Source organism: Harmonia axyridis, chromosome 4, assembly GCF_914767665.1.
Source record: "Harmonia axyridis chromosome 4, icHarAxyr1.1, whole genome shotgun sequence".
Classification (NCBI taxonomy): domain Eukaryota; kingdom Metazoa; phylum Arthropoda; class Insecta; order Coleoptera; family Coccinellidae; genus Harmonia; species Harmonia axyridis.
Genome location: NC_059504.1, coordinates 14,484,353 through 14,512,227, shown reverse-complemented (window position 1 = coordinate 14,512,227; position 27,875 = coordinate 14,484,353). Strand labels below are relative to the sequence as shown.

The 27,875-nt window shown below is 31.8% G+C and overlaps 2 protein-coding genes across 7 annotated transcripts; one reads left to right on the top strand and one right to left on the bottom strand.

Annotated features, from left to right (window-relative positions):
- Window positions 1–4: 4 nt before the first annotated feature.
- LOC123678435 (maternal protein tudor-like) lies at window positions 5–20,379 on the bottom strand. 6 transcript variants are annotated; one of them, XM_045615462.1, is made up of 16 exons: window positions 20,053–20,362; window positions 17,760–18,089; window positions 17,172–17,648; window positions 15,430–15,965; window positions 14,893–15,042; window positions 14,612–14,656; window positions 14,192–14,332; window positions 13,912–14,109; window positions 13,638–13,754; window positions 12,448–12,564; window positions 10,040–10,660; window positions 8,266–8,577; window positions 7,424–7,862; window positions 5,911–6,414; window positions 3,354–4,329; window positions 5–2,376 (listed from the first exon to the last, which is right to left on the bottom strand). In XM_045615462.1, exons 2-16 carry the CDS (start codon window positions 18,069–18,071, stop codon window positions 134–136), a joined length of 7,188 nt encoding a protein of 2,395 aa, XP_045471418.1. In that variant the 5' UTR covers window positions 18,072–18,089; window positions 20,053–20,362; the 3' UTR covers window positions 5–133. The 6 variants fall into 6 exon arrangements, with proteins under 6 accessions (XP_045471418.1, XP_045471419.1, XP_045471414.1 ...); XM_045615463.1 differs by lacking the exon at window positions 14,612–14,656 and having other exon boundaries at window positions 20,053–20,379; XM_045615458.1 differs by lacking the exon at window positions 20,053–20,362 and having other exon boundaries at window positions 17,760–19,296.
- Window positions 19,071–27,708, top strand: LOC123678436. Its single transcript, XM_045615465.1, has 8 exons — window positions 19,071–19,183; window positions 23,945–24,098; window positions 24,158–24,670; window positions 24,731–24,869; window positions 24,922–26,042; window positions 26,178–26,544; window positions 27,130–27,237; window positions 27,321–27,708. The coding sequence occupies exons 2-8, from the start codon at window positions 24,023–24,025 to the stop codon at window positions 27,571–27,573; spliced, it is 2,577 nt and encodes an 858-aa protein (XP_045471421.1). The 5' UTR covers window positions 19,071–19,183; window positions 23,945–24,022; the 3' UTR covers window positions 27,574–27,708.
- The last annotated feature ends 167 nt before the right edge of the window (window positions 27,709–27,875 follow it).

Below are 27,875 nucleotides of genomic sequence, written 5' to 3'. Positions count from 1 at the left end.
ATACTAGCATAAAAAAATTTATTTTATAATGTTGAAGGTAAAAATAAAAATGTTATACTTGGTAATTAAAATAACGAAATTTAACATAACTCTTAACACAAATAACGAAATATATTCAAGGTCTTAAAAACATCTAGTCTTCTAATTTTAAAGAATTGCCATCGATAACATCACCAGAACTTTTTTCCAATTTCAAAACAATTTTGGTTGGTGAAAGTTTGGGTGTTGACTCTTTTTCTGAAACTGTAGGTGCCGAGAAAGAAGTCATTATCCTATCTGTAAATTCAATTGGGGTACAGGGTCCTGATATATCACATTTTTCAGTGGATTTTTCATCTTCGAATTTGGTAGAAGGTTCACTATTTATTTCATGAAGTCTATCACATTTATCAGTATTTTCTTCTTCAACACTGTTATAAATTATTTCTTCTTGTGAATTACAAATTTCTGCTGGAATTGTTTCATTACTTTTTTCTATTATTGTATTATCACATGGTTCCTCGCTTTTTGCTTCCATTTCTGTTTCGTCAAAAAGTTCAGAAATTTTTTTATCACTTTCATTCACAATTTCTATTTCCTGTTGAGTATGTACTTCAGAAGATTTTTCACTCTCTTCTTGAGATTCTGTCATTTCTGTTATGTCTATTTCAGCATACATATCAATGTCTTTTGTTTCTAGTTTTTCTACATATTCACCTATTGCATTATATGTTTCAGTCAGTTCTTCTTGGCTCATTTCTCTCTCAATTTCCTCTGCAATTGTTTCTTTACTTTTTTCTATTATTGTAGTATTACATTCTTCTTCACTATTTCCTTCTATTTCTGTTTCATCACAAAGTTCAGAACATTTTTGATCGCTTTCATTAGAAATTTTTATTTCCTGATAACTATCGCATACTTCAGAAGATTTTTCGTTCTTTTCTTGTAATTCTTCAATTTCTGTAAAGTAATTATCTGCATTAATTACATCTATTGCTGGTGTACCAATGTTTGTTGTTTTAGTGATTTCTTCCTTGTTAATTTCATCAGTTTTCTCTGTTAGTGAATCACAAATTACAATCGTTTCATTACTTTTTTCTATAATTGTAGCTTTATGTTCTTCTTCACTATTTTCTTCCATTTCTGTTTCATCGCAAAGTTCAGAACATTTTTTATCGTTGTCAGTAAAAATTTGTATTCCCTGTTGACTAACACATGCTTCAGAATATTTTTCTTCATGTAATTCTATAATTTCTGTTGAATGATTTCCTGTATCAATTACATCTATTGCTGGAGTATCAATATTTGTTGTTTCAGTGGCTTCTTTGTTGTTAATTTCATCAATTTTCTCTATTTGCAAATCACAAATTTCCTCAGCAATCGTTCCATCACTTTTTTCTAAAAGAGTAGTATCACATATTTCTGGACAATTTTCTTCTGTTTCTTTACCCTCATCTATTTTTGTTTGTTTGTTGCATACCTCTTGAATTTCTTGAACTTCTTCATGGATATCTGCAATATTTGAAATTATGTTTGATTCTTTTTGGGATTCAAGTTCCATGTCCATTGCTTCATAATTAACATCGATTTCAATAGCTTCTGTTTCCTCTGGATTTTGATTCACTTTCAAAATATTACAACTTTCAGACGATTCTTCAAGTACCAGTTCATGAATGTTTTCTTTTTGTGGATTGCTGCATACATCAGAAACTAACTCTTCGATGATTTGTGAAACATTAGATACCGTGAGAGATTCTTTCTTGTCTGATATTTCAATGTCCTTTACTGCCTGTTTCTTATCAAGTACTTCAGAAGCATCCTCTTCAATAATTTCTTCTCTGTGAGAGATATCGTCTATTTCTGAAGTTTCATTTTGTGATACTTCGAGAAACTCTTCTTTGGCTGTTTCTTCATTAATATCTTCTTTTGGTGAGCTATTATCAAATTCAGAAATCAACTCAATTCGTTGTTCAATCTGTGGAATATTGGATATTTCGATATTTTTCTCTGTCTCTATTGTACCAATTATATCGGAATCTTCAGAAATTTGAGTAGTATCATCATTCTTTTCAGAAATTTTATTTTCAGATATTTCAACTAAGTCTTCTTGGGCAGATTGATTAATAGTGTCTTCTTGTGGAATCATGCATTCTTCAGAAACCAACACTTGTCTATCTTTAGTCTTCTGTTCATGCGATTTACTGCAAATTTCTTCATGCGATACTTCAATATTTTGTTCGTTTGCTTCAACATCATTTATATCAGAAGTTCCATCTTGTGATATCTCAGATAATTCTTTCTGCAGTACCGACAAGATTTGTTTCCTGATGTCATATCCATTTATATAAAGCCGAATGGTGTTGCCCTCTAGGAGTTCCATACCATACAAAGTTTTGCCTGAAAATTGTTAATTGTTAAGGAGAAGAAATAGTTCCTACTGGATTTTTTAAAAACAAAAATACAACTGTACAAACAAACTCCACATGAAAAAAAGATTAATTATTAATCATTTGAGATAATATTTCGTGAATATTTTCTCCTTCAATCCATTCAAATGAAGGTTAGTAAGTGTTAGTCCAATGTTATTCGATGAAATTATCACAGTAGTTAGAGATAAATTTGAAGTTACCTACCATCTATTTTTTTTATCTACAGATTTTACACTTTTTATCCACTTCAAAATACTCAAACATTGCATGACATTTCTGCAGTGCATGACATTTTTTTGGATAAATTTGAAAACAAAAAATTGACTTTTACTAAATCTGCAGATGAGATCTAGTTATATTATTGAAAATACAAAAAAATCACTGGTATGAAAATTTTTAAGATGAGCTAAGTATGTCAATTTTACATTACATTTTTAGTTTTTTAACAGACATTTCACATCACTTATCTTCAATCAAATAAACATCCATTTTGTATTCACAAAATCAATTCAAAAATTGTTTAAAAACATTTTGGACTGATTTTCTTTAATATTTATATATTATAGTTTTAAAAATAGAACACATTGAACCTGAAATCTTATGAAAAATATCTCATCCAATTTTGAAAATTAGACTCGAATAAAGGAAGAACTCCAAACACAGAAAGAACAAATTTTAGTTTTTACATTATTATATTTCCTACTGTCAGCTTCAAACATAACATAAATCTAATTGTATAAAATAAACATAACAGCATTATGTAGAAAAAGATAACAGTTGTATTTTTGTTTTCACAAAATAAAAAATAATTTTCAATAAAAAATGAATCCTTTAAATTCGGATTAACTCCAAATAATTGGTTCTTGCATTCCAAATAAAGATAAATCAGTCATATCAGCAATAACCAAATACAATGACTAGAAGTCAAAAAACTTCATTTTCTACCTTCATTGTTTAATTCGCCAAACTTCTTCACCGACTCCTGGTTATAATTGAATCCAGGGATCTTCTCCAGTCTGTATCTCTCATCTGAAGCAACACCTTGCTTCGACACGACCAAACTATCCATAGACTGTGCATCAGTAACGTAAACCTCCTCGGTCGTTGGCAATAGTTTCAAGGAGACTTCTTCATCATTCACGTAAAGTTCCACCACAGATGTCTCACCGGTGGTCAATTTTTTAACCGTGAACGCTGTCTGACCGTCTGCGGACAATTCAACGAATTTTTTGGCGGATTCGGGGCTCCAACTGAGCAGTCTTTCGGGTTTGTGGAGACTGCATTTAAGCGCTAGAGGGGGAGCCATTACCAAGTGTTCGGGTAGCTGCTTAAGGTTGCCACACACGCAAGAGTTACCATAATCGAGGAAGAGTACCTCAAGACCGGCTACTGTGTTGGACAATATCCTCGCTCTGTACCACATCTCGTCATCGGGGAACATTGCCGCACACAGTGAGCCTGGAGTGAAGTCTTCCAAGTCTGGAAAACTTGACGCGTTGGACAATTGTTCTGCTATCCATTCTAGTTCCGGGCACCAACCGTCCAATTGGACCCAAAACTCCGACGGGGAATTCATATGACTTATGTAGCCCTTTAGCTTGGGATCAGTGGCCAGTTGTTCGTCTAAAATTGCTAAATTTTCCGCAATCATCAAGTCTTTTACGTTTTCACCATAGCTGAACAGTTCGACGTGGTTCGCCTTTTCATCCTGGTTCACGAACTGAACCGTGACGGATTCCGCGTAGGCCAATTCTTCGAATCGGTCAGAGGCGGCCTTGGACCACTCGTCTTCTAGGGGTTTGATCTTAAGGCGACACCTGGTGGCGTATTCTTCGAGAGCTAAAAATTCGGCTGGTAGCGTCTTTATTTGGGTGGTTTTGTTGTCGATTACGTCCGTGTTACCGTAGTCTATGAAACGCACCTGAAAGAAAAAATGGTAGGTTTTCACATGGTGAATGGTTCGAAGGAGATTATGGAATTTTGGACAATATTGATGAGCAAATGTGGAACAAGTTCAATTGGAAATATCTTTGAAAACAACGAAATTAAAAAAAAAAAATAGATGTTGGTCTGAATAAATTAGAGGAAAATAACATTCATAACTTTAAACACGAATACAGATTTCAAGAAAGAAGATCTACAAAAGATGCAGCGATCGATGTTACAAAAAGTAGACAAAGGAAAACAATTTTAGGAGTTTTCGTGAAGCTTCTGATAACATTTGACACGATTAACATTATTAGAACTATGCCTATTAGAAATGAAGAGAAGACTGACTATATTTATCCCTTTCAAACGAAGAACAAACAAATTCATCAGCAAACATCCACAATTGATTGTCATTGGACAAGTGAACAAAATACTAGGATTCAATCATAGAAGAGACATGGAACATACTCCACATGTTTGCATTGAGACCTCAACATTTCATAAAGTATCTAGGTCTTTTATTTGGAAAGTTATCATGTCCAAGAATACACCACACTAACATGGTGTTGAAATGAAGTACGCAAGGTAAAATAGTATATGAAGTATCAAGAAAGGTTAGAATGTTTTACCAATCAAGGCAATAACTGATGCTTATAGAGCCTTTTGCGCAATACCATTATTTCTTTTCTTGATTTGATTAAATTGATTTTGACCCAATTACTGAAAAGTCAAAAGTGATATTCCTGTACACAACTAACTTTAAACAATTGTATTAACTAAACCTTCGTAATTAATATTTCTGTCATTTTGTTAATAATCATAAGGAAATTCTCATAATTTTGGTTCTTAATTTTCGTGAAATTGAATGTTTTATCGTGGAGAAAAAGCTCCTTTTAGTAAAGACCGTCTCACTATAAAGCAGCCTTCAAAAGGAGCTTGAAAGTGACTCCAATTCCATAAATATAATCTGAACGTCTTTTAGGAAAAGCATTTATTTGAAAACTTTTGTAAGCTTTCATTTGTAACTCTCAAGCTTGCTAGGGTTGACTATTCTTAGAACTAGTGATTTATTGCTTGCATTTGGTAATATATATTTCATAGAAATTGAAATTTTGTTGATAAAAAGATGAAAAATTAGTATAGTATTGTGTCTATATAGTAAAAGAAAACGAAGGTACCCAATTATTAATTGAAGGTACCTAATAATTAATTATTATTATTCTCAAATTGACATTATTGACACAACAGACCAAGGTTATGTTCCGTAGTCGTAGAGTAAGAACAAACAAAAAAGGATCCTTTTAATTGCTTAAAGGGCCACTATCCGTACTTTATAATGAACACTTCAAAGCTTTCTTCAACCTCAATCGTTTTATGGAATACATTTCATTCAGAGGACTTCTTACGAAAAAAAGATTTTTTTTAATTATGAAACTGGCACTGAGTAATTTTGACAAGACCTACAGTCCTGGCAACAGATACCAAAAGTGGATCAAAAAGTGGGATCTTGCAAAAGTACATTTTTTCGACTTCAATAATTTCATGAAGAATATATAAAAAAAATTCAACTCACAGTGGTTATGTCTTCATCAGCGTCTAAAATTTGGGAACGGTACCACATCTGGTCAACAGAATATGGAGCAGCGCAAAGGCCCCCTATTGAGGCGGTCTCCAAAACAGGCATTTGATCGATCTGTTCCTGCAGTTTCGATTGGAGCTCACCAATGGCATCTTGCGAATCCGCCAGTTGAATGTAGAAGTCGCTAGGGCTGTCGATATGACTGAGAACGACTGCTGTTCCACCAGCAGAACTAGACTCTTGGTTGGATATATTTTGGGGCTCTACATCTTTATCAATTGATGAAGTTACAACTGGAACCTGTGGTTCTTCTGTTATGCGACAATTTGTGCTGAATTCCTGGTTGATATTGGCCATTTCAGGCTGTTCTCCTGCTTCTTCAGGTGCATAATCGGGTTCAACTTCTAATATTTCCCCAACTAAACCAACATCGCCATAAGTGATTTGAGCTACAATTTGTCTTTCGAAAAGATCGGCAGTAGGAACATTTACATGTACCTATAAGAAATAATTGATGCATTAGATGAAGAAATGAAATAAATAAATAAAAAAAATTAAATCAATCAAACTAATAGAAAATAATTTCATTCTCTGGTAAGTTATGAATAAAAAAATTAAAAAACGCTGACTTAGTAGCTTTTGCGTGCCTGTTCAAATTCATATTGGTATAATTTTTTCACAGAATTTCACATATAGATTTTTGCTGCTAATTCAGAACTCAAACTAAAGTCGAAACATGGCAAGCAAATATAAATACTTTTCAATCCAACATAATTTAGTTTTTTATTTCAAACAATTTTCTCAATGAAATGAAAAAGTGTATAAAAATAACAAATGCTTGCTTGGAAGGTTTAAACTTTCTCCCTAATACGCCATTATAAAGGCGTTTCTCAAGGAACGTAAAGTTTCAAAATGGTTATAATGGCAGCACTGTATATTATTTTTTGACATTTCTTATGTCATTTGTGTTCATTAGATTATGCCATCAAATCATGTGAAGATACAGGCTTCAACATTGTTTAGAAATTGTTGAATTGTTTTATCAAAATCAGTGTTCCCTTTTGAATACTGAGAGAAACTTGAGAATTGATGGGCGATGTTAATAGACTCACTATTAGTCATATTGTAGACAAATTTGAAAGTAAAATGTATCATATAAAAATAATTTTACCAATTAGGAATTAAAAATTTTTTAAACATTGTTGAAGGCTGTATATTTTCATGATTAAATAGCGTAACCTACTGAAAAAAAATAACGTAATAAATGTCAAAAAATATTACAGTGTTGCCATTATAAATTGAATCATTTCTATTGGAAAAATCTATATATCAGCACCAAATCATGAAATGGGGACATTCTGCATTGAAATTTGTCTATTTTGCCTAAAATCGATCTTTTTGTTGAAAATCTGAGAGATTGAAATTTTACAACATTTTTTCGAACAAATTAAGCCAAAGAAAGGGGAACAAATTCAACAACTAACTTTCATAATTCTAAATGACTCACCAAGATAGCCATTCTGTCCCACCAATAGAACTTGGGATCCAACTCTCTAAGATTGCTGAACGTGACATCTTCTGTATTCCCGTAATCTATATACGTTACAGTGACTTTATCATCATTGAACGAGATCACTGAGCCCCTGTACCAGTTGGAATCGGCACTGCAAACGGCGTATATGTAACCCTCTTCTGGTATAAGAGGAGCCTCTTGGGTAACATTTTGATAATGTTCATACATTTCATTCAATAATGTTTGGAGGTTATCTGCACACTCTGAGGGCTGCAGTACAATACTAGTTTCGTTGACAACACTCACAAATCCATGCACTTTCGATTGTAACAGGAGATACGGACATACCGGTTCTATGGAATCGAATGCGCCATCGTCTGGATTCAAAATGTTCAGTTTATTTCCAATATGATCGTATAAGGTCACTTCCAATCTGAAGAAAGGAAAGAAGATGCTTAAGTTCCTAGATGGGACGAATTGGGTATTCGACAAATTTTTCAAATCACCTCAAATTATCTTGTGACTTTAATGGAAAGCATAAAAAGTAGATAAAATTAAAAATAAACCAACTAGGCACTGTTGCCACTTTGTGCAACCGTAACAAAGCGATTTAACCATTCTTAAAAATTGAATTGAAATAGTTTCTTCAAGTAATTAGAAAAAATCATGGATGAAACTATAATAATTTAATTCTAATTTGCATTTGCAGTTATAAGCCGTTATGAAATATGTAAGTTTTAGAACTTTTGTCACATTAAAAAAATACAAATTTATGGTTTACTATCAAATAGCCTATTATTTGATGAAACTTCCTAGAATAAATCTCGAAATCTTACCTGTCTCCGTTTAGACTATCACAGTATACAACCACCACTTGACCCTCCTTCTGCTTCAACTCTTCCACATATATTTCTGTCGCTTGGGCCAAATTGTGTGCTGAGCACTTCAATTGGATACCCGAATGCAGCGACATGGTAAAGTCAGACAAATCGTTCACTGTTTGTACCATGGCACGGAAGGTGTGTGTTTCTAGAAAGCATATTTCGAAATCTGGTGACGGATTGATAAGTTCGATATATTTAGCGAGGTTGTCTCTGACCAGCTGCTCTTTGATGTCTTCGTTGTTGGAGTAAAGGTTAACCATGAATCTGAGGATCGAAAAGTAATCAATTAAGAATTATTCATCAGGTAAAATCTTGTGTAATGTGAAGAAGTCTTCAATGGATTCATTGTTATAAATATATGATATGGAACTAATACAAAGCTATTTCAAGCAATTTCAAATAGAACTGCAACAATAGGTATGGTCCATATATATCCTTGGTTACTTTGGTTTGTAATTCCTCAAAAATCGGTGGCTAATTCCTCAAACTTCGGTGAGTTATCTATCACCAGAAAAATCACACTTTTATTCTGGTGGAGTTCGGTAACCACTATCACTCATCTTGTCATTTTAATTTTCGGATTATATAGTTTATTAACATTTTGGGAGAAAATAGCAAAGTATATATCATAAAAATATATTTGGAAGCACTATAAGTTACTATTTCCTCCAAAAAGAAAAATTAAGAAATATTAACCATTATTAACCTCCAAACTTCTGTCAAAGCAAAATTTTATTGACCAATGACAAGTGACAAGCGGTCCGTATACATACGAAGCAGGTTATCTGAAATATTGGAAACCACTCTAAAATTCTCGACGATATACGGACCATTCCCATGGCAAAATAATTGTCAAAAGAGCAACATATGGAATTAACATCTGTGTGCACCGAAGAATTTAATTCAAGATCATTTTTTAATTAGAGTTAAATCTTTCATTAAATTCCTGACTACCAAATCAAACAATTCCTCCAAAATAGACGGATTATTTGCAGCTTAAAATATAACTCTACTTTTAGAACATATATTATAATATATTTGCGTTATGTCAGTACTGTGTATATAACTATAACTGTGTATATAACGACTTTGCACGATCATACTCGGTTACACGTCGCTTTTGATTGGTCAGTGTCGGGTTTTAATTAATGTATCCAATCAAAAAGATCGAAATGACAAGTATGACATTGCGGCGCCGCCACGAACTAAAACTAATATTTTCAATTTGGTCGAATGTCATTCCATTCAAAATTTGACGAGTGCATTCACCATGTTTTTAGACATCTTATATATAACGCTCGACAAGTGAAATATAAAAAAAGATAAATATATTGCTCTCTTGTCCAATGAACTTGAAGTTCTGATTCTTTTTTTTATATTCAGTTGTTTCTATTTTTAATCAGAAAACAATCACTAAATTTATCAAAGGTTAGGTTATGGTTATGTCTTAGTATAAAGAAACTCCAGTGTTGCCAATTATAATCGCGCATTTACTAATCCCTCAAATGGAATGTTTGGTGCACATAAATAATAAATGAAATTAAACCCCAAATAATATTTAACCTGGTATGACTTGACCCGGTATTATCAGACCACAGCTGAACAAAACAATCTACACAATTAATGAGATATTTTTTGAGGACTTGCACGTTTTTTTTAATGCTATTTACTCATTAGTATATCACAAAAGTCCTTGCTACTGATTTTCAAAAATATCAAATCCTACCTGTCAACTTCGTATTTCAGGAACTCACAATCCAAACTGTCTTTCTGCAGATAATTAGTGAAAGCGTTCGGGTCCGGCCAATCATTACCAACCGGCTGAATGCCCCCAAGACCGCAGGGGACAGCCTGCATTGGCAGCTCCATGAACTTCTTATCGATGGGCCAAACTTTATCCACCACAGAAATATTTCCGAAATCGACATAGTAGACCTTATATTGACTGCCAACATTCTTCAGGATTCTGGATCGGTAAAAAACTTCATCTTCCGGGAACAAGGCGATAGCTGGCACGCCTGCCGAGCAATGACCGTGAGGCTGATCCTTGTAAAACAGCTGGATCTCTTCCATCATCGTGCTGAAAGTCTGTTGGGAATCCATCAGTTGAACGAAGAAGCTGCAGGGGTTGTGGAACCAGCTCAGTGTGACTTTCTGTGTTCCATTCACGTCTGTGGTCAGGAATTCGGCATCGTCTGACGCTGCATCTATGACTTTCGGCTCGACAGCACTGAACGAGCTGTTGAAAGATTTCGAGTGATTGTTATCGGTCCATCTGGATTCACCTCTTGGGCTGAATTTTTTTCCATCGCCTCGTTCGCGGTCGTTCGAGTTGAACTCGTGGTCTCTGGAAGAAAGAATCGGTGTTCACTTGATGGAAATTCGTTCAACATAAAAAAGACACTGCAAATTTTTATCTACATTTAAACTTTTTCCCTATCTGGAAGGATGATTCTAAATCTAATGATTCTTCAATTATATCGAAAAAATGCACTAAAATGAAGTCAAGAGCTTTAAAGTGACACGTGAGGTGTGAATACAGAAGTTTGAAATGCAACCAATGATGTACTAATATTATTGAGTTCAGTATGTAAAATCAATCAAAATCATGATATGGCCATCAGTTGATGCCATGATGCGTCTCACCCTTATTTTGGAGTCAATTCCTTTCTATCTCTCTACGCGCTACTATTATTAGGTCATTGAATTTATTATTCATTACTTGGGCGCAGAACTTGAAATTTGCCATATCTAGAAAAGCTGAAATTCGTATGGAAACATCTACATCTGCAGAATCAAACAGGATACCCGCATAAAAGGAGACCATTTATTTTTTTTCCCAGGCCGATCCCAGAAGTTAATAATAAACTAAAACTGATCTGTCCTCACAAAGATATTAATTTTTAGAAATCAAAGTGAATTTCCTTCCATAATCTTCTCCAATTCATTATTCAATCCTTCTATTGATTTTCAATCACAAAAGCATAAAATCAATAATTAAATCCTATTTAAGTGATAAGAGTACAATATGTCAAATACGGGAGTTCACTGTCTGAACCTATCAAAGTCCCCTCTGGGGTTCCCCAGGGATCTCATATGGGGCCGGTGTTGTTTAATGTGTTTGTTAATGACCTTCCAAATGTTATTACCAATAGTTCCTTTCTGTTGTTTGCTGATGATTTGAAGATGTTTAGAACGGTTCAATCCATATCTGATGCTGGAAGTTTGCAGTCTGATTTAGATAACCTTTCGAGATGGTGTGACATTAACTTGCTAAAACTGAACTTGGCTAAGTGTCGAAAAATAACTTTTTCACGTAATTTTGAGACTATTGCTTACAATTACCAAATAAAAGGCACCAATTTATCAGTGTGCAATAAAGTCAACGATTTGGGGGTTATTTTCGCCTCAAAGATGACCTTTAAGAATCACATAGTTGAAACCTCATCTCGTGCTCGAAAAATGTTAGGCTTTTCTCTCCGTTCAGCAAGAGATCTGTCTGTCAACTCTCTCAAGATTATCTATTGTGCACAAGTGAGGTCCATACTTGAATATAACTCTGTCATTTGGTCGCCACTTTATAAAGTTGATATTGAACTCTTAGAGAGTACCCAAAATAAGTTCTTGAGGTACTGTGGCTATAGCTTGAGAGTGAATAGAGAATAGAGATGAATATTTTTACCCACGAATGCTAGAAACTCTGAACTTAAACACTTTAATACATTTAATTGGAGATCGGTCTGGTGCTCCTCCATAAGATTATCTATGGCTGTATCGATTGTCCTCAAATGGTTGAACTTGTCCCGCTTTCAGTAAATGTTAGAAGAAATAGAAATAGTGAAAATTTCAAGATTCCTTTCTGCAGAACAAATTATGGACAAAATGAGTCTCTCAATAAAGCAATGAGATCAGCAAACGCTCACAGCAACAAGCTTAAGCTGTTCGATTCACCCTTGGCTTCCTTTAGAAGAGCTGTCGGAAGGTTGTAATTGTTGTTTTTGTTTTTTTTTTTTCATCCTATGATTACATTAATGTGTGCACATGTATTTTACTTTACTCTTTCTGTTCAATTGTAAATTGGCTTGCCGTTTAATAAATAAATAAAATAAAAATAAAATATTAAATTTGACTTACTTTCTGTAAGATTTCTTCCTGTTATCTCCTCTATCATTATATTTGTTCCTTCCATTCTGGTTTCTCTCCTGTCTGCCCCTTTTGGATGAGCTGTCAGAGTCATATGAATTTTTTTCTCTGTAAAAAATCAAACACATTAAAAAATTATACCAACAGCCACAATATACAGAGTGTAAGTGAAATGTGGGACAAAATTCACGGGGGTGATTTTACATGAAAAAATAGTTACATGTTGCCATATAACTTTAGTTCACAACTGCTTCGTATTCCGAGATAAGAGGTGTTGAAGTTTATTTATCGCTTTTAATATTAAAAAAAAAAATGGTATGTCACTGGAATATTTCAAAATAAAAATCATTTTTCAATTGCTCATTTAATTTGTGTCTCATGTATTTTTTTTTAAAGGCCGCCGTTTTTATGCAAAATAATAAAAGACCTCAACTTTATCGATAACTATCTAATAATTTACACGTGTTAGATGTTCTATTTTTTGTATGAAAAAGGCTCCTTATCCGAAAAAAGGTATAATAGATTTTTCATCAAAAATGATTTTTTCGGCAACCGTCCGAGAAGTGCTCACTTCTCGGACGCTTTTTCTCTGAGAAAGTAGCATTTCCCGGCCTAGTCCGGAAAGTACGTACTTCCCGGACTAGGCCGGAAAAGAATCATAGAATCCATAGCAACCGAGATAACGGCTGACAGTTCATATGAAATTAGTTGTCAAAAATTTGCATGTTTTTTGATCGTAATCGCAATAAAATATGGAAAGCAGCAGCGATAGTCTTATTTTACATGGTTGCCGAAAAAATATTGTACGTAACACACCCGAAAATGGTTTTTTTGGACTCACAGACTTCCAGGACTCGCTTACGCTCGTCCTGGAGTTTTGTCTATTCGTCCAAAAAAACCCTATTTTCCGGACTTGTTATGTAAATTACTATTTTTTTAATATTCCAGTGGCGTTCAATTTCCTTTTTTTTCAAAAAATTAAGAGCATCAAACAAACTCCAACACCCCTTAACTAATTGTAGTATTTGCAAATTAAAGTTATCTGGCAATATGTCATTAGTGTTTCATGTAGAATCACCCCCTGAAATTTATCGCATATATTCACTGACACCCTGTATTATCTGATGTTCTAATGTAATGAAATGCACACGAACAGTAAAAAAAAAAAACAAATTCCTCACCTATAAGATTTTTTCTCGGTGTAATCATTTCCATTGTATACATTTTCATTTTTCTTATTTCCCCAATCGTCATTATCTGTTCTACTTCTGTTGTTTCCATTGAAACTTCTCTTTTTTCTGTAAAAAAAATATAATATAATCATATGAAAATATAGAAATTAAATTAAATATAACAAATAAATTAATGAAAAATATATATAAATAAAAAATAAAAATGAATTAATTTTGAAATAAAGCAATGTAATAATTATTAATATCATTCAAAGACACTTACTTAACTCCCTGATATTCTTCATCGTCACCTAGAGTTTTAGATGTATTATCTGTATTCCAATTGTCAAAATTTTTATTTTTATTTCTGTTGTAACCATTTTCTCTACCAAATCCTCCATTTTCTCTGTTACCGAATCCCCCATCTTCTCTGTTATTGAATCCACCATTGTCTCTTTTATTAAATCCTCCATTTTCTAGTCTATAAGAAAAAATTTCCATCAGGATGAGTTCAGTTGGAATAAGCATCACATGTTCAGAACCTCAATCAGATATTCACTTACCTTGGTGGTCTATTTCGGCCTCTGTTTTGTTCTCTACCGTTCCACTCTGAATGATTGTTCGAGCCATAATCCTTTTCTTGAGAATTTTCTTTGTCAAAAGTTGTGTCTTGTTCTGGAGTGTTCCAATTGTTATTCCGTCCACTTTGAAAAAGAAGCAAAGATATTGTAATGTTTGTTGTAAAAATCAATAACGATAAATAATAATGATTGAATCAAACCAAAGAATATAAAGCTGAAACAATAATATGGGTAGAAGGTATAGAACAGAATGTGAACTTGATGAAAGCCTGAAATGAACAAAAAAAGGCATGGAGGTGATATAGTTGTAAGACTTAAATGTGCCAAGTTAATGAAGAATTAAATAAAATTAGTTAACGCTTCAAACAAACACTCAGCTTTTGAACCACCATCTCCTCTTACCTGAAATCTACCCTGTTATTTCTATACTTTCCATCGTATCGAAGGCTGCACAAAAGAAACTGTATTCAAATACAACCAAGCTAATGCAGTTTCTTCAAAATATTCCATAACTTGACAAGTACCAATGTTAAATCAACTTCAAAAATTCTATGGATTTTTTTTGAGGCAATAATATTTAAACTATCTGAAAAATCTCTCGAAGTTCATTTAACATTGCCACTATTCCGAACAAAGTAAAGTTCAATAATTGCTAAATAAACAAAGGGTTAAATTATTATTACTTTGTGCTGGGAAACTTTCTATTCTCAGAACTTTTTCTTCCTCTTCTCAAACTCTCATTTGAAGTTTTATCATTCCATTCTGAGTTTTTTTTGTTGTTTGCATGTCTCCAAGGTTCAGAGCTTTCATTCGATGCAGAACCATTTCGTTTTCTAAAAAATTAGAATTTCAATCTTTCTCTTGTAGATATCCAGTTGAAAGACATTTCTCTAACTTCACTCTCGATGTTTGCTGAGAATATTGAATAAGACCATGCAACAATTTTCAAAACTTCAGTTTAGAAACCCATTTTTGGATTCTACGTTTCCCAAATTGTATAGGAAAAATTTTGAGGTGGTTCCAAAAAGTTATCGTTGGAAGAAATTTCCAAAATCTTACTTTTCAGAGATTCAAGAAAATCAATTCATTTTTCAACATTTAAGCTGGCAATTCACAACACATCGGAATTAATGAAATTAGAAACAAACCATTCAGTCAATGTTATTTTAAAAAACTTAAGATAATCAAATTGAAAAGGTTAAGCAATAAAAAGTTCTCACCTCGTATTTGACCTCCAGTTTTCGGATGTTTCTCTTCTGTTCAGGGATTTGTCCCGTGGGGACCAATAGTCGGCATCATGTGTCTTACTATTGTTTCTGTTAGAGCTACATGTATTCGAAGTATTTTCAAAGTTATCGTTTGGACTAACTTGTACTTTTTGCTTGACCATTGCATCCATAAGCAAGCTGGTTACGCTGCAATTTTCAAAGTCCAAAAGGTCCACCAAAGCTTTGCCACTCACAATGTCAACAACTTTTATAGTGAATTCCTGATCCAATGTCAATTCCTCCAACTTATTGTCCCTTTCTAAATCTTCACCCATGTTTTGATAACCGTTGAGACAGCATTCAATTGCTTGGGGTCTCATCGAGATGAGAAGCTCCCCTTTTATAGTTTTCAGCGATTGCCAAGGTACATCCTCTTCATTTCCATAATCGATATACCTCACTTTGACGTTATCTTCATTTACTGCCACTATCAAACTACGGTACCACTGTCCATCGTGAGCGAATTGGGCACAACAAGGTTGGTCAATCTGCAGAAGAAAACAAAATTATCTTCAATTTGCTTAGTTACAGTTTCAAAGGAATTCAGTAAATAGAAAACTTTTTCCCTGTCAAACTGTCAAATATTTCAGTTATTTATTATCATTATTATTTATGGAGAAGATTAAAATGGATATTTTTAAATGGCTTGAATATTTCTCCAAAAATAAAAAACAAAAAGTTTAAATTCCAATGGGCTCTGAACATGCAATTTTATGCAGTTGCAACCGTGAAGTCACTTGGAATTAAAAACATCTAAATACCATACAGGGTGGATTTTTGAAAAATGCATTCTTGCTTTAGCAATCTGTTTGAGGCCAAAATACTATGTTGTTTTGAATGCTCTTTTAATTTGATCATCTCTCAAAATAACTAACATATCCTAATATAAAAAATTTCAAAATCCGCAGCAAAACACTAAACCCAAAGAAACAGAAAAGTACATGGAACGCTTTTACTTCGAATTGATGACATTGAATTATCTGACTGTTCAAAGCTTTATTTGACTATTAAATAATTTTTTCATCTTGTCAAATCAACATTTTTCATTCTTAAAAGGGCTTTCCGCGTATCTGTCAAACATTAGGTACCCATTCATTACCCCTGGAGCTCCTACGATGACCAAACTTTGTACGGTGTACGAAGTTGTACATCCCCTTATCTTCTTTCTTTTTACGAAGAATATACGTAGAGGGCAGCACAGTACAACGATCGATTATTTTTTCACAAAATTATGGTTTTACCACTTTTGTAATATTTTTTAAGTATTTTTTCACGAATATTTCAAAAATATATCAGTATAGTATATACATATAATAATAATAATCTTTATTTTCTGACCTCAAATCAGTACAGGTGCACTGGTAACAAGACAAGGCTTCAACTCATAATTTAACAAATTCTTTGTGGCGAAAAAAAAAAATAATCATAAATACTAAGGTTAATTAAGTTCTAGGAATCAACTCTATTGTGAAAAAACAATAAGTTACCAAAAATTTTTTTTTCATTTGCAAATTAAAAATATTGTCATTCCACAATATAGATTATTGTTTAAAGAAATTATGTGAAAACCCAAAAAATCAGTGGTTGTAAGATGTGGTGGTATTTCCTCTCAAAAGTATATTTTATGGGATAAATGAATAAATAAATGGACAATATTTCAATATTTTTCATTATGTCAACTTTCAAAAACTCACCTTGGGATCTTCAAGGAATGAAGTAGTATCAGAATTACAATACGCTTGTATTTTAGCCATTAAAATATTCAGTTCTTCTTCATTACTCTTCAAATGTATATAGAACTTATTGCAACTATATACAAAAGTAACCTTCACTGATCGGGTGAAGCCTCTATGAAGAGTAATGGGACTAGGATAAGCAATTTTAGCTGCCTTATTCAGTATTTCCAAAACATCAGTATTTGTTTCTGGATCCCACATACGACATTTCGGAAGACACATCTTCTTTTTGGATGGAAACACCTCCATCATAAGTAATCGATTATCAACAAATTGTTTGAATGCGCACTGCATTTCGAGAGTTACAGTGGATTTATCTATACCTTCTAATGATAAACGAACTGCCATTATTTTAGGTATGATGTATTTAAATGGCATTTGGTATATATTATCGGGGGGTACAATTTCAGTGTTGCCAAAGTCCACATAAAAGAGCTGAAACAATTAAAATATAAAAATGAATACACAAAATATTACACATGATCAAATACGAAAAACAGAAATAAATTCATGTACAATACTAATAAGAACCATAAACTGACTGACCTTATAATGGTTATCGACTTCATTAGTAATCACAGCTCTGCATATATGATTATCTTCGATACACTTAGCCAAACATACTGTCCCAGGGATTGGTAATTCATCAAAGGGTTTCAATGGAATTGAATTAATTTCTCTCATCAACTGAGCCAATATTCCTGCGCTCTTTTTCAGTTGAACAGAAAAATGCCAAGGTCCATCAGTGATATATGATACATAAACTTCATGTCGACTATTGGGTTCTAAGGTAACGGATTTGTACTGTAATAAAGACTGATCAGCTGGAGACATAACTTTAGGGGTTCTTGGTATCATCTCAGAGAGTAGGGATTCCTGGTTTTCAAGTGAAATATATTGCATTAGATTATTTCTTATCAAGATGGAAGCTAAATCATTTTGAGAAATAGATATTTTGACAATGTTGTAACCCAAGTGTGTTGAAACCACATTGTAATACACTTCCATGTACCGCACTTGTCTTGATATTTGTTCTAAAGTTGCATCATCCCATTCACTCCCAAAGCAAATTACTTCAGACAGAATGAAGGGCAAAGCTAAAGATTGTATATTTATAAATGTTTCATTAAAACATTCTATAGACCTTAAATTAGCTATAGAAACTAAGTCTCTGTTTCCGAAATCGACAAAATTGACTTCGACAGTACCTTGACTTCTTGTATCATCATTTATTATTCTTGCTCTGTAGTATTTTTCATCTATGTATTTTGCACAACATAAAACACCGATTTGAAGCTTCGCTGGACTTAACATATGTTTGCCTTCTTCAAACATACCATAAGCGTTATGAATCGACATTTCGATGTACATAGAAGCCTTTTTATCAATCTGCCCCCAAAGCTTAAGAAATGTTCCTTCTTTCTCAACGCTAGTTATATACATTCCTAGTGGATCACACATTTTGTCAACGTTTTTTTCAAGACGGTAAAACCACAAACACAAAAGTTTTTCACAATGTCGATTTAAACTAAAACAATATTCAACATAAACCAATACTTCACTCTGTCTTCCAACCTTTCAAACATGTATTGTTGCTTGTTGGGAATCGTTTTATCATTTGCTCGAACTAGTCGATGCTAGAGTTAGGCGTAGTGATCACTGAATTTTGCTATAATCTGTGGTGGTGATAGGTCCATAGAAATATAATATTATATTTCTATGGATAGGTCATTCAAATTAAAAATCGAATGGAGTATTCGATTAATAAATGCATCCGAATACAAAAAGATTTGAACAATCATAAACAAAACAACAGTTTCGTTTGCACTTTGCAGCCCATATTATTCATGTTCAATACTGAAAGAATTATTCGAAATTCATTGGAATCACTTGCATTCCGTTTTTCTCAGGAATAAAGAGGATAGCGTCTCAATAAGACACAGTTTCTCTTGCAGCCTATCCTATTTGAGGTAATTTTTAAGCTAAATATTATTGCCAAATAATTCCAAATTCATTCTAATGATACTGTATTCATTTTACCAAAGACTAGCTTGTAGTCTGTGAAATTCCGTTTCAAATCATTTAACATATACCTACGTAAGAAATTAATAGTATATATAATAGATAATGTTATTGTTATTATTATTAATATTAATATGAATAATTGACAAATCTTAAATATTTAAATTTTAGTGATATGAAATAGTGATAATAGGAAGTTGGCAACTTTCGACTAAGCCATAGAAAACTTAATTTAAATACGCATTAAAATAACATGTAACTAAAAATTTCAAGATTCTCAAATCAATTTTTAAGATTAACACAATTCTCTTTTTTCCATTTAACGATTGTCTTTGGAATAAATTCAAGATTTATGTTCGAAATTACTTATATTCTAAATCATCCATTGAAGAAAGCAACTACGTTTGATCAGTTATTTAGGTATATCGCGTTTTAAATTTTTTTATACTTATACCTATTTTATTATTTGTCCTCTTGGATGAAGTTGAAGTTAGTGATATTTTTGATTGAATGTCATTTTAATTGGTTATAATTTGTGCTCAATTAATTTGTTAAAATATGGTGTAGATCAGAGACTATTTCAGAAAAAAGTTAAATATGGTTCTGCTTCGTGTTTTGCATTCAATGATAATAAAAATCAACTTTTTCAAATAAATCAAGGATTCTTACTTCAAACGTCAAAAACATACGGTTGATTAAAATTCAATGTTTTTAAATTTATGGTAGATTAGTACTATTTACATTTTTTATCCTGATTCTTGAACTGAACTTGAACTTTTGAGCTTGTCAGTTAGTATATATGTTGAGGTTTACTTACTATTCGGAAAACATAATAACACTTTTAAATATATCACCAAACTCTTTTCACGCTTCCTACGTATGAATGACAAAAAATAAACAAAAAAACAGAATATCGAGTTAGTTATTTACATTGAGTTCATGAAATCATACTAATTCGATTTGAAATAACACTGTCAGTATCTGACTTCTGAGTTGAATGGGTTGATCCTTATTAATCCCGTTATATAAAATAAACGAAAGGAATACTAGCGATTTGGTTCAGTAATTCCATCGACAGATGAGTCACGAAACTGATCATTAAGTTTCTAATAATTCAACACTATATGCTCTGATACAAAAATCTCAAGTAAACTTAATTGATAACCTTAAAATATAAGTAAAAATAGTGAAGAAGAGTATTTTTAGGCTATATGACACACAAGAGTAAACATTTTAGGATTGAAGTGCTTAGTATTATTTCATCAAATTAGAAAAAATGAATTTTTTAGATGCAAAGTTTATTTCAAATTTTTAATATCATAGCAATGATCATTTTTCATGCCTTGGAATAGGTATATAATAACAGTAAAAACGATACATCTGTTCATATTCTAAATTCATTAAGAAAATCGAGTGTGCGATAAAAAAACAGTAACCAGTAAGCACATAACACAAAAAACATTTTTCAAAATATTTAATTGTGCATGTCTATCTACACCGCAATGAACTCGAAAAGAAACAAAAATACATGCTATCATTTCATTCTGCGAAACTTCTGTACAGTTTTTAATGGGGTCTTCACAGTTAGATTAAGATTTATTAAAATGGTTAAAATTATATCTGCACTCTCTAGTTCAGTAACGAAGCGTTTGCGGACACATCATGAAATCCATATAATAATCATCATAATCAATATATTATGATTTCTAACCCGACTATCCTAGGCCTCTTTGTAGGCTTAGTTACTGTGTCCCATAGCCACTTTTAGGCACAGCTCTGTTAATATTTTACCCAACAGCGAATATATCAATGAAAATTATTATGAATATCTACCACTGAACTATGATCAATCAATGTTTGCTATTTCTAATGATAACATAATTTGAATCGTCTAAAATTGGATATTTCTAAATCAAATATTTGTTGATAATATAATATGTCTTTCAATTCAGAATTTCTTGAGGGATGTGGAGTATGGACTCAAGTATTTATTTCTGATAGTTCGTAGCCTGAACTATTTTTGGTTCTGGAATATTCATATATCATACCATATAAAATGGATTCGGTCCTTACCTGGCAGAAATTCATTATAAATAAAATAAAACAAAATAATTTCCACTGGATAATATAATTGTTAGCAACAATTGAGGCTACATTTCTGACTGATAAGAGTACAGAGTTTTTCGGAAACTAATTCGACATTAGCAGAAAAATATTCGATAGGATATCATAAACTTCGAAGTTACATTGGACAATTTGCCGCCTAGAAATTCAATAAAAGGGATCAGAGTTTGCATCTGTTTGTTCGTTCAACAGAATATTTTGGATATTATACCTGTTTATTTCTAGGGATTCTGTGAGTGTTAATCTTATGCTCTTATTTTCTGAATGGAGAGCTTCAAAGATCCTTCAGGAAAAGGATAAACGAACACCAAAAGAGTTAGGTATACATCTAATAGTTCGTTTTCAACTAATGCAAATCATTTTAAAGAATTAGATAACAACTTTGAAATTATCTCCATTCAGAAAATATAAGAGCATAAGATTAACACTCTTAGAATCCCTAGAAATAAGCAGGTATACCTAATACCCAAAATATTATGTTGAACGAACAAACAGATGTGAACTAATCCCTTTTATTGAATTTCTTCCGATAGTTAGGAAATCCCAGGCGGCAAACTGTCCAATATAACTTTGAAGTTTATGATATCCTATCGAATATTTTTCTGCCAATTTCGAATTTTTGTTCTTAAATAAATTTAAGTTTCCGAAAAAAGAGAGTCAGAAATGTAGCCTCATGAAGCCACAGTGTGGAGAAATAATTGTTGCTAAAAATTAAATAATCCAGTGGGGCAGTGGAAATTATTTTGTTTTATTTTATTTATTCATGCCATACCATAAATGTTGTGGATTTTCCAAAGCTACCCCTGTAGGTACAATTCCAACAGTTTATTGTTGGGCAAGTTATTACCATTTTACACATAGTGAAAGGTTTCTTAGAATAAGCTGTCCTAATAGCCTTTTACTACACCATTTATAACATTTTCAGAAGACCCAAAATGCAATTATATTAATAAATTTTCGAAATTGTCAAAACCAGATGTTTAAATTTTTTATAGCCACCAGAGGCAACAATTGTTGTCTCTGTTGCCTAAAAATTGAGTAAGGTATCTTTGCAAATGTTCTTGTGAAATACGTCTTTTTTTTGTTAATTGGAAAAATACTTACCTCTCACCATATGTTTTCAATTTCGGTATTCTGAATATTTTAATACAATTTCTTTATTATGGATCAGATTTCAGGGTTCATTGTTGTATTAACAACCGAAATTCGTTTAAAAATTTTGGTTCCTAGAAGTCATAGAGTCAAAACCTCTGAAAGGTGAACGAACATTTTTTGGATTTATTTTCAAAAATAACTTGAAAAAAGTCATACAAAAAGTAGTTTTGTAGGATTTTTATATTCTAAGCATTCTGAGATGTAAAAAAGATGTTACTCTAAAATATTTCAGAATGAGAATCGAGTTTTTTAATTTTGCTGTTTTTCCTAAATTTCTACAATAAGACTCTTAATTGGCTTTTATCAATTAGGAACACATACATGTTCTTTCATAGTTCATTGCTGCTAAATAAATGAAAATAAAAGGTTTCTTATAAAGAGCCATTTATTGATGAATTATTTTTTGTTAACAAATTTCTTTTGGCTATTTATAATTTATTTTTTTTTATATTGAACATAATTAGGTAATACAAATGTGGTTGTTTGTAAAAACATCTTCAGTTTTGAGCTCTATTGATACCAATTTAGGAATGATCTGGAAAAAGAATGAATACATTCATTCTTATTTAGTTTTGAGATTTTCAATGAGAGTTATATTCATTTTGATAGTTCTTCAAAAACTAAAGAACCAATTTTCTTCACCGTTACTAGAAAACAAAACATTTTATTGACTTTCAAGGGTATATAAAGAACAATTGTCTCGAAGTGTGTTCACTTCATTTTTTACTTTCTGCTTCAATTTGTTAACGTTATCAACTTGGGACTGTAAATTTTCGGTAGCTTCTTCTAGAGCATGAGAGGATTTCAAAAATATCTCGATTTTATTCAGTCTTGCATCATAATGGGGTTTTTCTTCTAAACACGAATACAGTTCATTATTCTTATTTTCGTTCCCACTAATGTTTTTGATATCAGACAGGATGTCTTCCTTTTTTAGTGATAGTTTGAATTTTGATACGACGGGCTGGCTTTTCATAAAAAACATTGTAGGTGGAATGTTGAAAAAATTTATTTCAATTTTAGGTTATTTCATAAACGTCATTGTGATCATAGAGTATCATAAAATTTAAAAGAAATGTAATTTTTGCTATACCTGCTAGAACGTGATAAAAAATTGTCAAATTCAATTAATTCCACAAATAATGAAATTTCACATAATTTTTAAAAGTCATTTCCTAGAACTAATAACTTGATCATAGAATGGAGAATCATAGGATCATAGAATTAATAAATATATTATTAGTTCAATCATTGAACTAATTCTATGAGTTCAATGCATAGGATAACTTCTTCTTCATTGTTTTCCTTCTTGATATTTGGGCTAGCCCTATAGATATTACCCAGCTTCCAGTAGTGAAAGCATAGATTAACCTGAAATTCATTTTAACATCATACTTCATTAATCTATGATTTCAATGTTTATTTTGCAGATGGTCGTTATGTTTGAATTTCAAAATTCATTCTCTATTAAATTTTTTTATACTTATTTTTTGGAATAATAAAAAAAAATGGAGAACGACAATAGAAATGTAAATTACGAAAGCTCTTTTTCGTTACATTCTAAAATAACAAAAAGGAGGAGAAGTAAGTATAATTAATTTTTGTATGGGTTTGCAGTTATTGAACTAAAAAATTGTTTTAAGGACTATCTCGACTTTCCTTGAGAAAACACTTTCGCAAATCATTGAAGTATGATCGTGTTGAATCGACTATTCCAAACAAGTCCTTATCTATTATAGAGAAAAGCTCTACTGATTCTATTGAAATAATAAGTATAAACAGTTCAGGACATTCAGATTGCGAAGATATAATAACTCCATCTCCAAACAAAAACAATAGTAAAATAAAATGCCTTTCAAATAAAAAGATAAAATATGATATAATAAAACAGAACAATAATAAGATTCCTTTACAAAATGTAAAGTCAATCGAGGAAAAGGGAGAAGCTTCTGACTATAAGGTGGAGTATGTTATGGATACTAAAGCATTTCTAGAATTTTCCCTATTAGACTATGAAAATTTTCAAAAACCTAGAATTATTTCCAACGATGTCATGAATTCCACCATGGTTATGCCAAGGGTTAAACCAAAAAATAATATTCCTGGCTGTAAAGAATCTGAAACAGTAGATAATTCAGATGTTGATTTAGAATCAGGTAATATTCTCTGCAAAATCTATATAAGTTTATAGTTTTTTTATTTTATTCCTTTTACAGCTGAATATTGTGAAAATGTGTTAGATGATATTTATGGTGATAGTTGGAGACCTTTTAGGGAAAAAGTTCTTCCTAAATCTGAAAGGAAGCCATGTAATAAACAAATAAACAATGAAAAAAAATGTCCAGCTTCTGAGAGGTGAAAATGCTACCATTTCTGTTTTAACATAAATAAAAAAATTTTTTTTTAGGATAGCAAAAAAATCTGAGGTAAAAAAAAATGAACATGTGATGAATGGAAACTATAAGCCTAATAATTTATTGAAAATGCTTCATTTAAAAAAGACTGAAGAAGCTATGCAATCACCATTCATGAGGGATTTGAAACTATTGTGTGATGAAGAAAATTCAAAGATCAACAATGTACCTATAACAATCAGAACAAAATTGAATTTTGATGATAATGACAAGTTAAAACCAGGAGACGAAGAAAAGCTTGAAAGAAAAGATATCTCAATATTTGATGATTTCTCTGCTTTAGCTGATGAAAAGCTTTCTTTGAAAGAACGCTTAGAAAAAAAAATGTTGAAAGAGAAAAACATCATTGAATGTAAAGAGCCACCAAAAAAAGAAAACCCTAAATTTATAGGTCTCACGTCTGAAGAAAATGATTTTAATATAAATACAAATGAAAAAGTTGATAGACCCAAAAAAGTTTCAAATAGAACAATTTTAAATCAGAATCATCAAGATACTCCATCTAGTTCTGATGATAGCTTTAAAAATGTTATAGGGATTAATAAGGGGAAGAAGAAAGTACCAAAAACATATTTGAAGAAGTACTTAGACGATTCAAGCTCAGGAGGTAGTTCTGATGAAGTTGAAGAATTTGATAAGATAGTTCCAAAAACTTTAAATAAAAAATCGAAAATTGGAGATAATCCCAAATCCGATCAAAATATTAAGAAGAAACAGGGAACAGAATGCGACTCTCTTTCAAGTGAAGACTCTAATAGAGCTGATGATTACGTGAAGAGTACTGTAAATAAAAAAGGTCTCAAAACTAGAACTAATCAGAAGAATTCATCAGAAGATTCTAAAAAATCAAATATTGGAGGGATCCCCAACTCTGATCGAAATGTTGGAAAAAAATTTGCTAAGGAAACAAAATACTCCTCACTTTCAAATGAAGACTCTGATAGCGCTGATGATTATGTGAAGAATATTGTTAATAAAAAAGGTCCAAAGATTAAAACTAATCATAAGTATTTGTCAGATGATTCTGAAGTTAGTCCTGTCGAAGTAAAAAATAAAAATAGCACAAAAAAAGTGAATTCAACAAACACCTATTCATTTTTGGCATCATTGTCAAGTAAGTCTGTACATAAAATATATTTAATTTAATGATTTGAATCACTTCTAGATAGAAACTTGTATGATTAATCAATTTACATATAAAACCGATCTGATATATTCTACAACTTTTAACTTCTTTAACTTTTAACAGGGAATGTCCCAGATCATAAATGTGATCCCACAGCAAAAGTTTTCAAAGCCAATTTCAAAAATAACAAAGAAGAATTAACCAGCAAACTTTTTGCTCTTTTCAACAAGAATATTTTTAATGATCTCCTTCCCAAAGATACTGCATTAGAATGGAATGCAAGAATGCTGTCCACTGCTGGGTATTGTTATTCAAAAAGAATTACCCACTCAGACGGAAAAATTGACTTGATGGCACGAATCGTGCTGTCTTCAAAAGTACTGACAACTCCTGACCGGTTGAGAGACACCCTTATTCACGAAATGTGCCACGCGGCTACTTGGATAATAGATAATATGAGAGATGGACACGGCCGTTATTGGAAAGCTTGGTGAGATGATAAAATGCTTGAATAGACAATTTTACATGTCATATCAAATTATTTGGTTTCTTCCAATTCATGTGATATGCAAAAAAAATCATTTTTTTTTCTTTTGGTTTTGTAACAAAAAAAAAAACTAATAAAATGGAAAGTGAACATGGTAAAATCCAACACTAACTCTGCCATGAAGAGATTCACAGCTAACTAATCCACATATAAGGCATTTTTGTTTAAGTTCGAATTATTGTCAAAGGAAATCGCAATACAAACAATAATTCCAATTATGATATAAAATATAAAACAACATACCAATCTCCACCACATAGAATTTTATTTTTACAGGTCTTTGGATTACATTATTCTTACTATAGCAATCTGTTGGAGCTCAGAATTCAATATTGTTATTAAAACCCTAACTATATTTTATCGCACAAAATGTTGCATCAAAACAATAATTTAATAACTTTTTTCTGATCAAATTAATAATCTATGAGGATGACAATAAAAAGGAGAATATTTTTTAAAACAGTCAAATAGCCTATTGATTCTAAACCTATTATAAGCATTCACAAAACACGAATTTTGTGCTTTTAGGGCTACAAAAGCAAAAGAAGTATATCCAGAACTACCGCCCATCAAAACATGTCACAACTATGAAATACAGAGTAAATATATTTATAGATGTACTGGATGTGGATATAGGTAAGTAAAGGTTCATAAATTATCCTATTTTAGTATGATTGCTTTTTAAAAATAATATAAATGTTATGTTTCAACACTTTTAGCATAAAACGACATAGAAAGTCTCTAGATATAGAAAGGAAAAGATGTGGATACTGTATGGGAAAGTTTGAAATATTCATCAATAAAGTGAATAAAAAAGGAGAAAATGAACTGAAGCCTATAGATACGCCAAAGAAGCAGCCCAAAGGATTTGCATTATTCGTTAAAGAAAATTACTATAAGTATAAAAATACAAATTCTGCAGAAGTAATGAAACTGCTAAGTAAAGAATTCAATAAGATGAAAGTTCAATAATTATTTAAATCCAATTAACTTTATGAGTGAAACTATCTGTTGATAGTTTTTTGTATATAGAATCTCTAGAATGTTTGTATTTTTTTTGTATTTTTATTTACTTGTGTTGCAAGTTTATTCAGTAACATTATTCATTACAGTCCTAAAAAATATTTATTCTTCAAGTGATTTAGGAAGTCGATCTTTCATGAAACATCTTTTATAATAAAAACTCATTTTATAGATTTATTTTTAAATACAGGACAAATTCTATCCTATTTTTCCTTTATTCCTAACTGGCAATTGCGAGTGGTGATTGAACA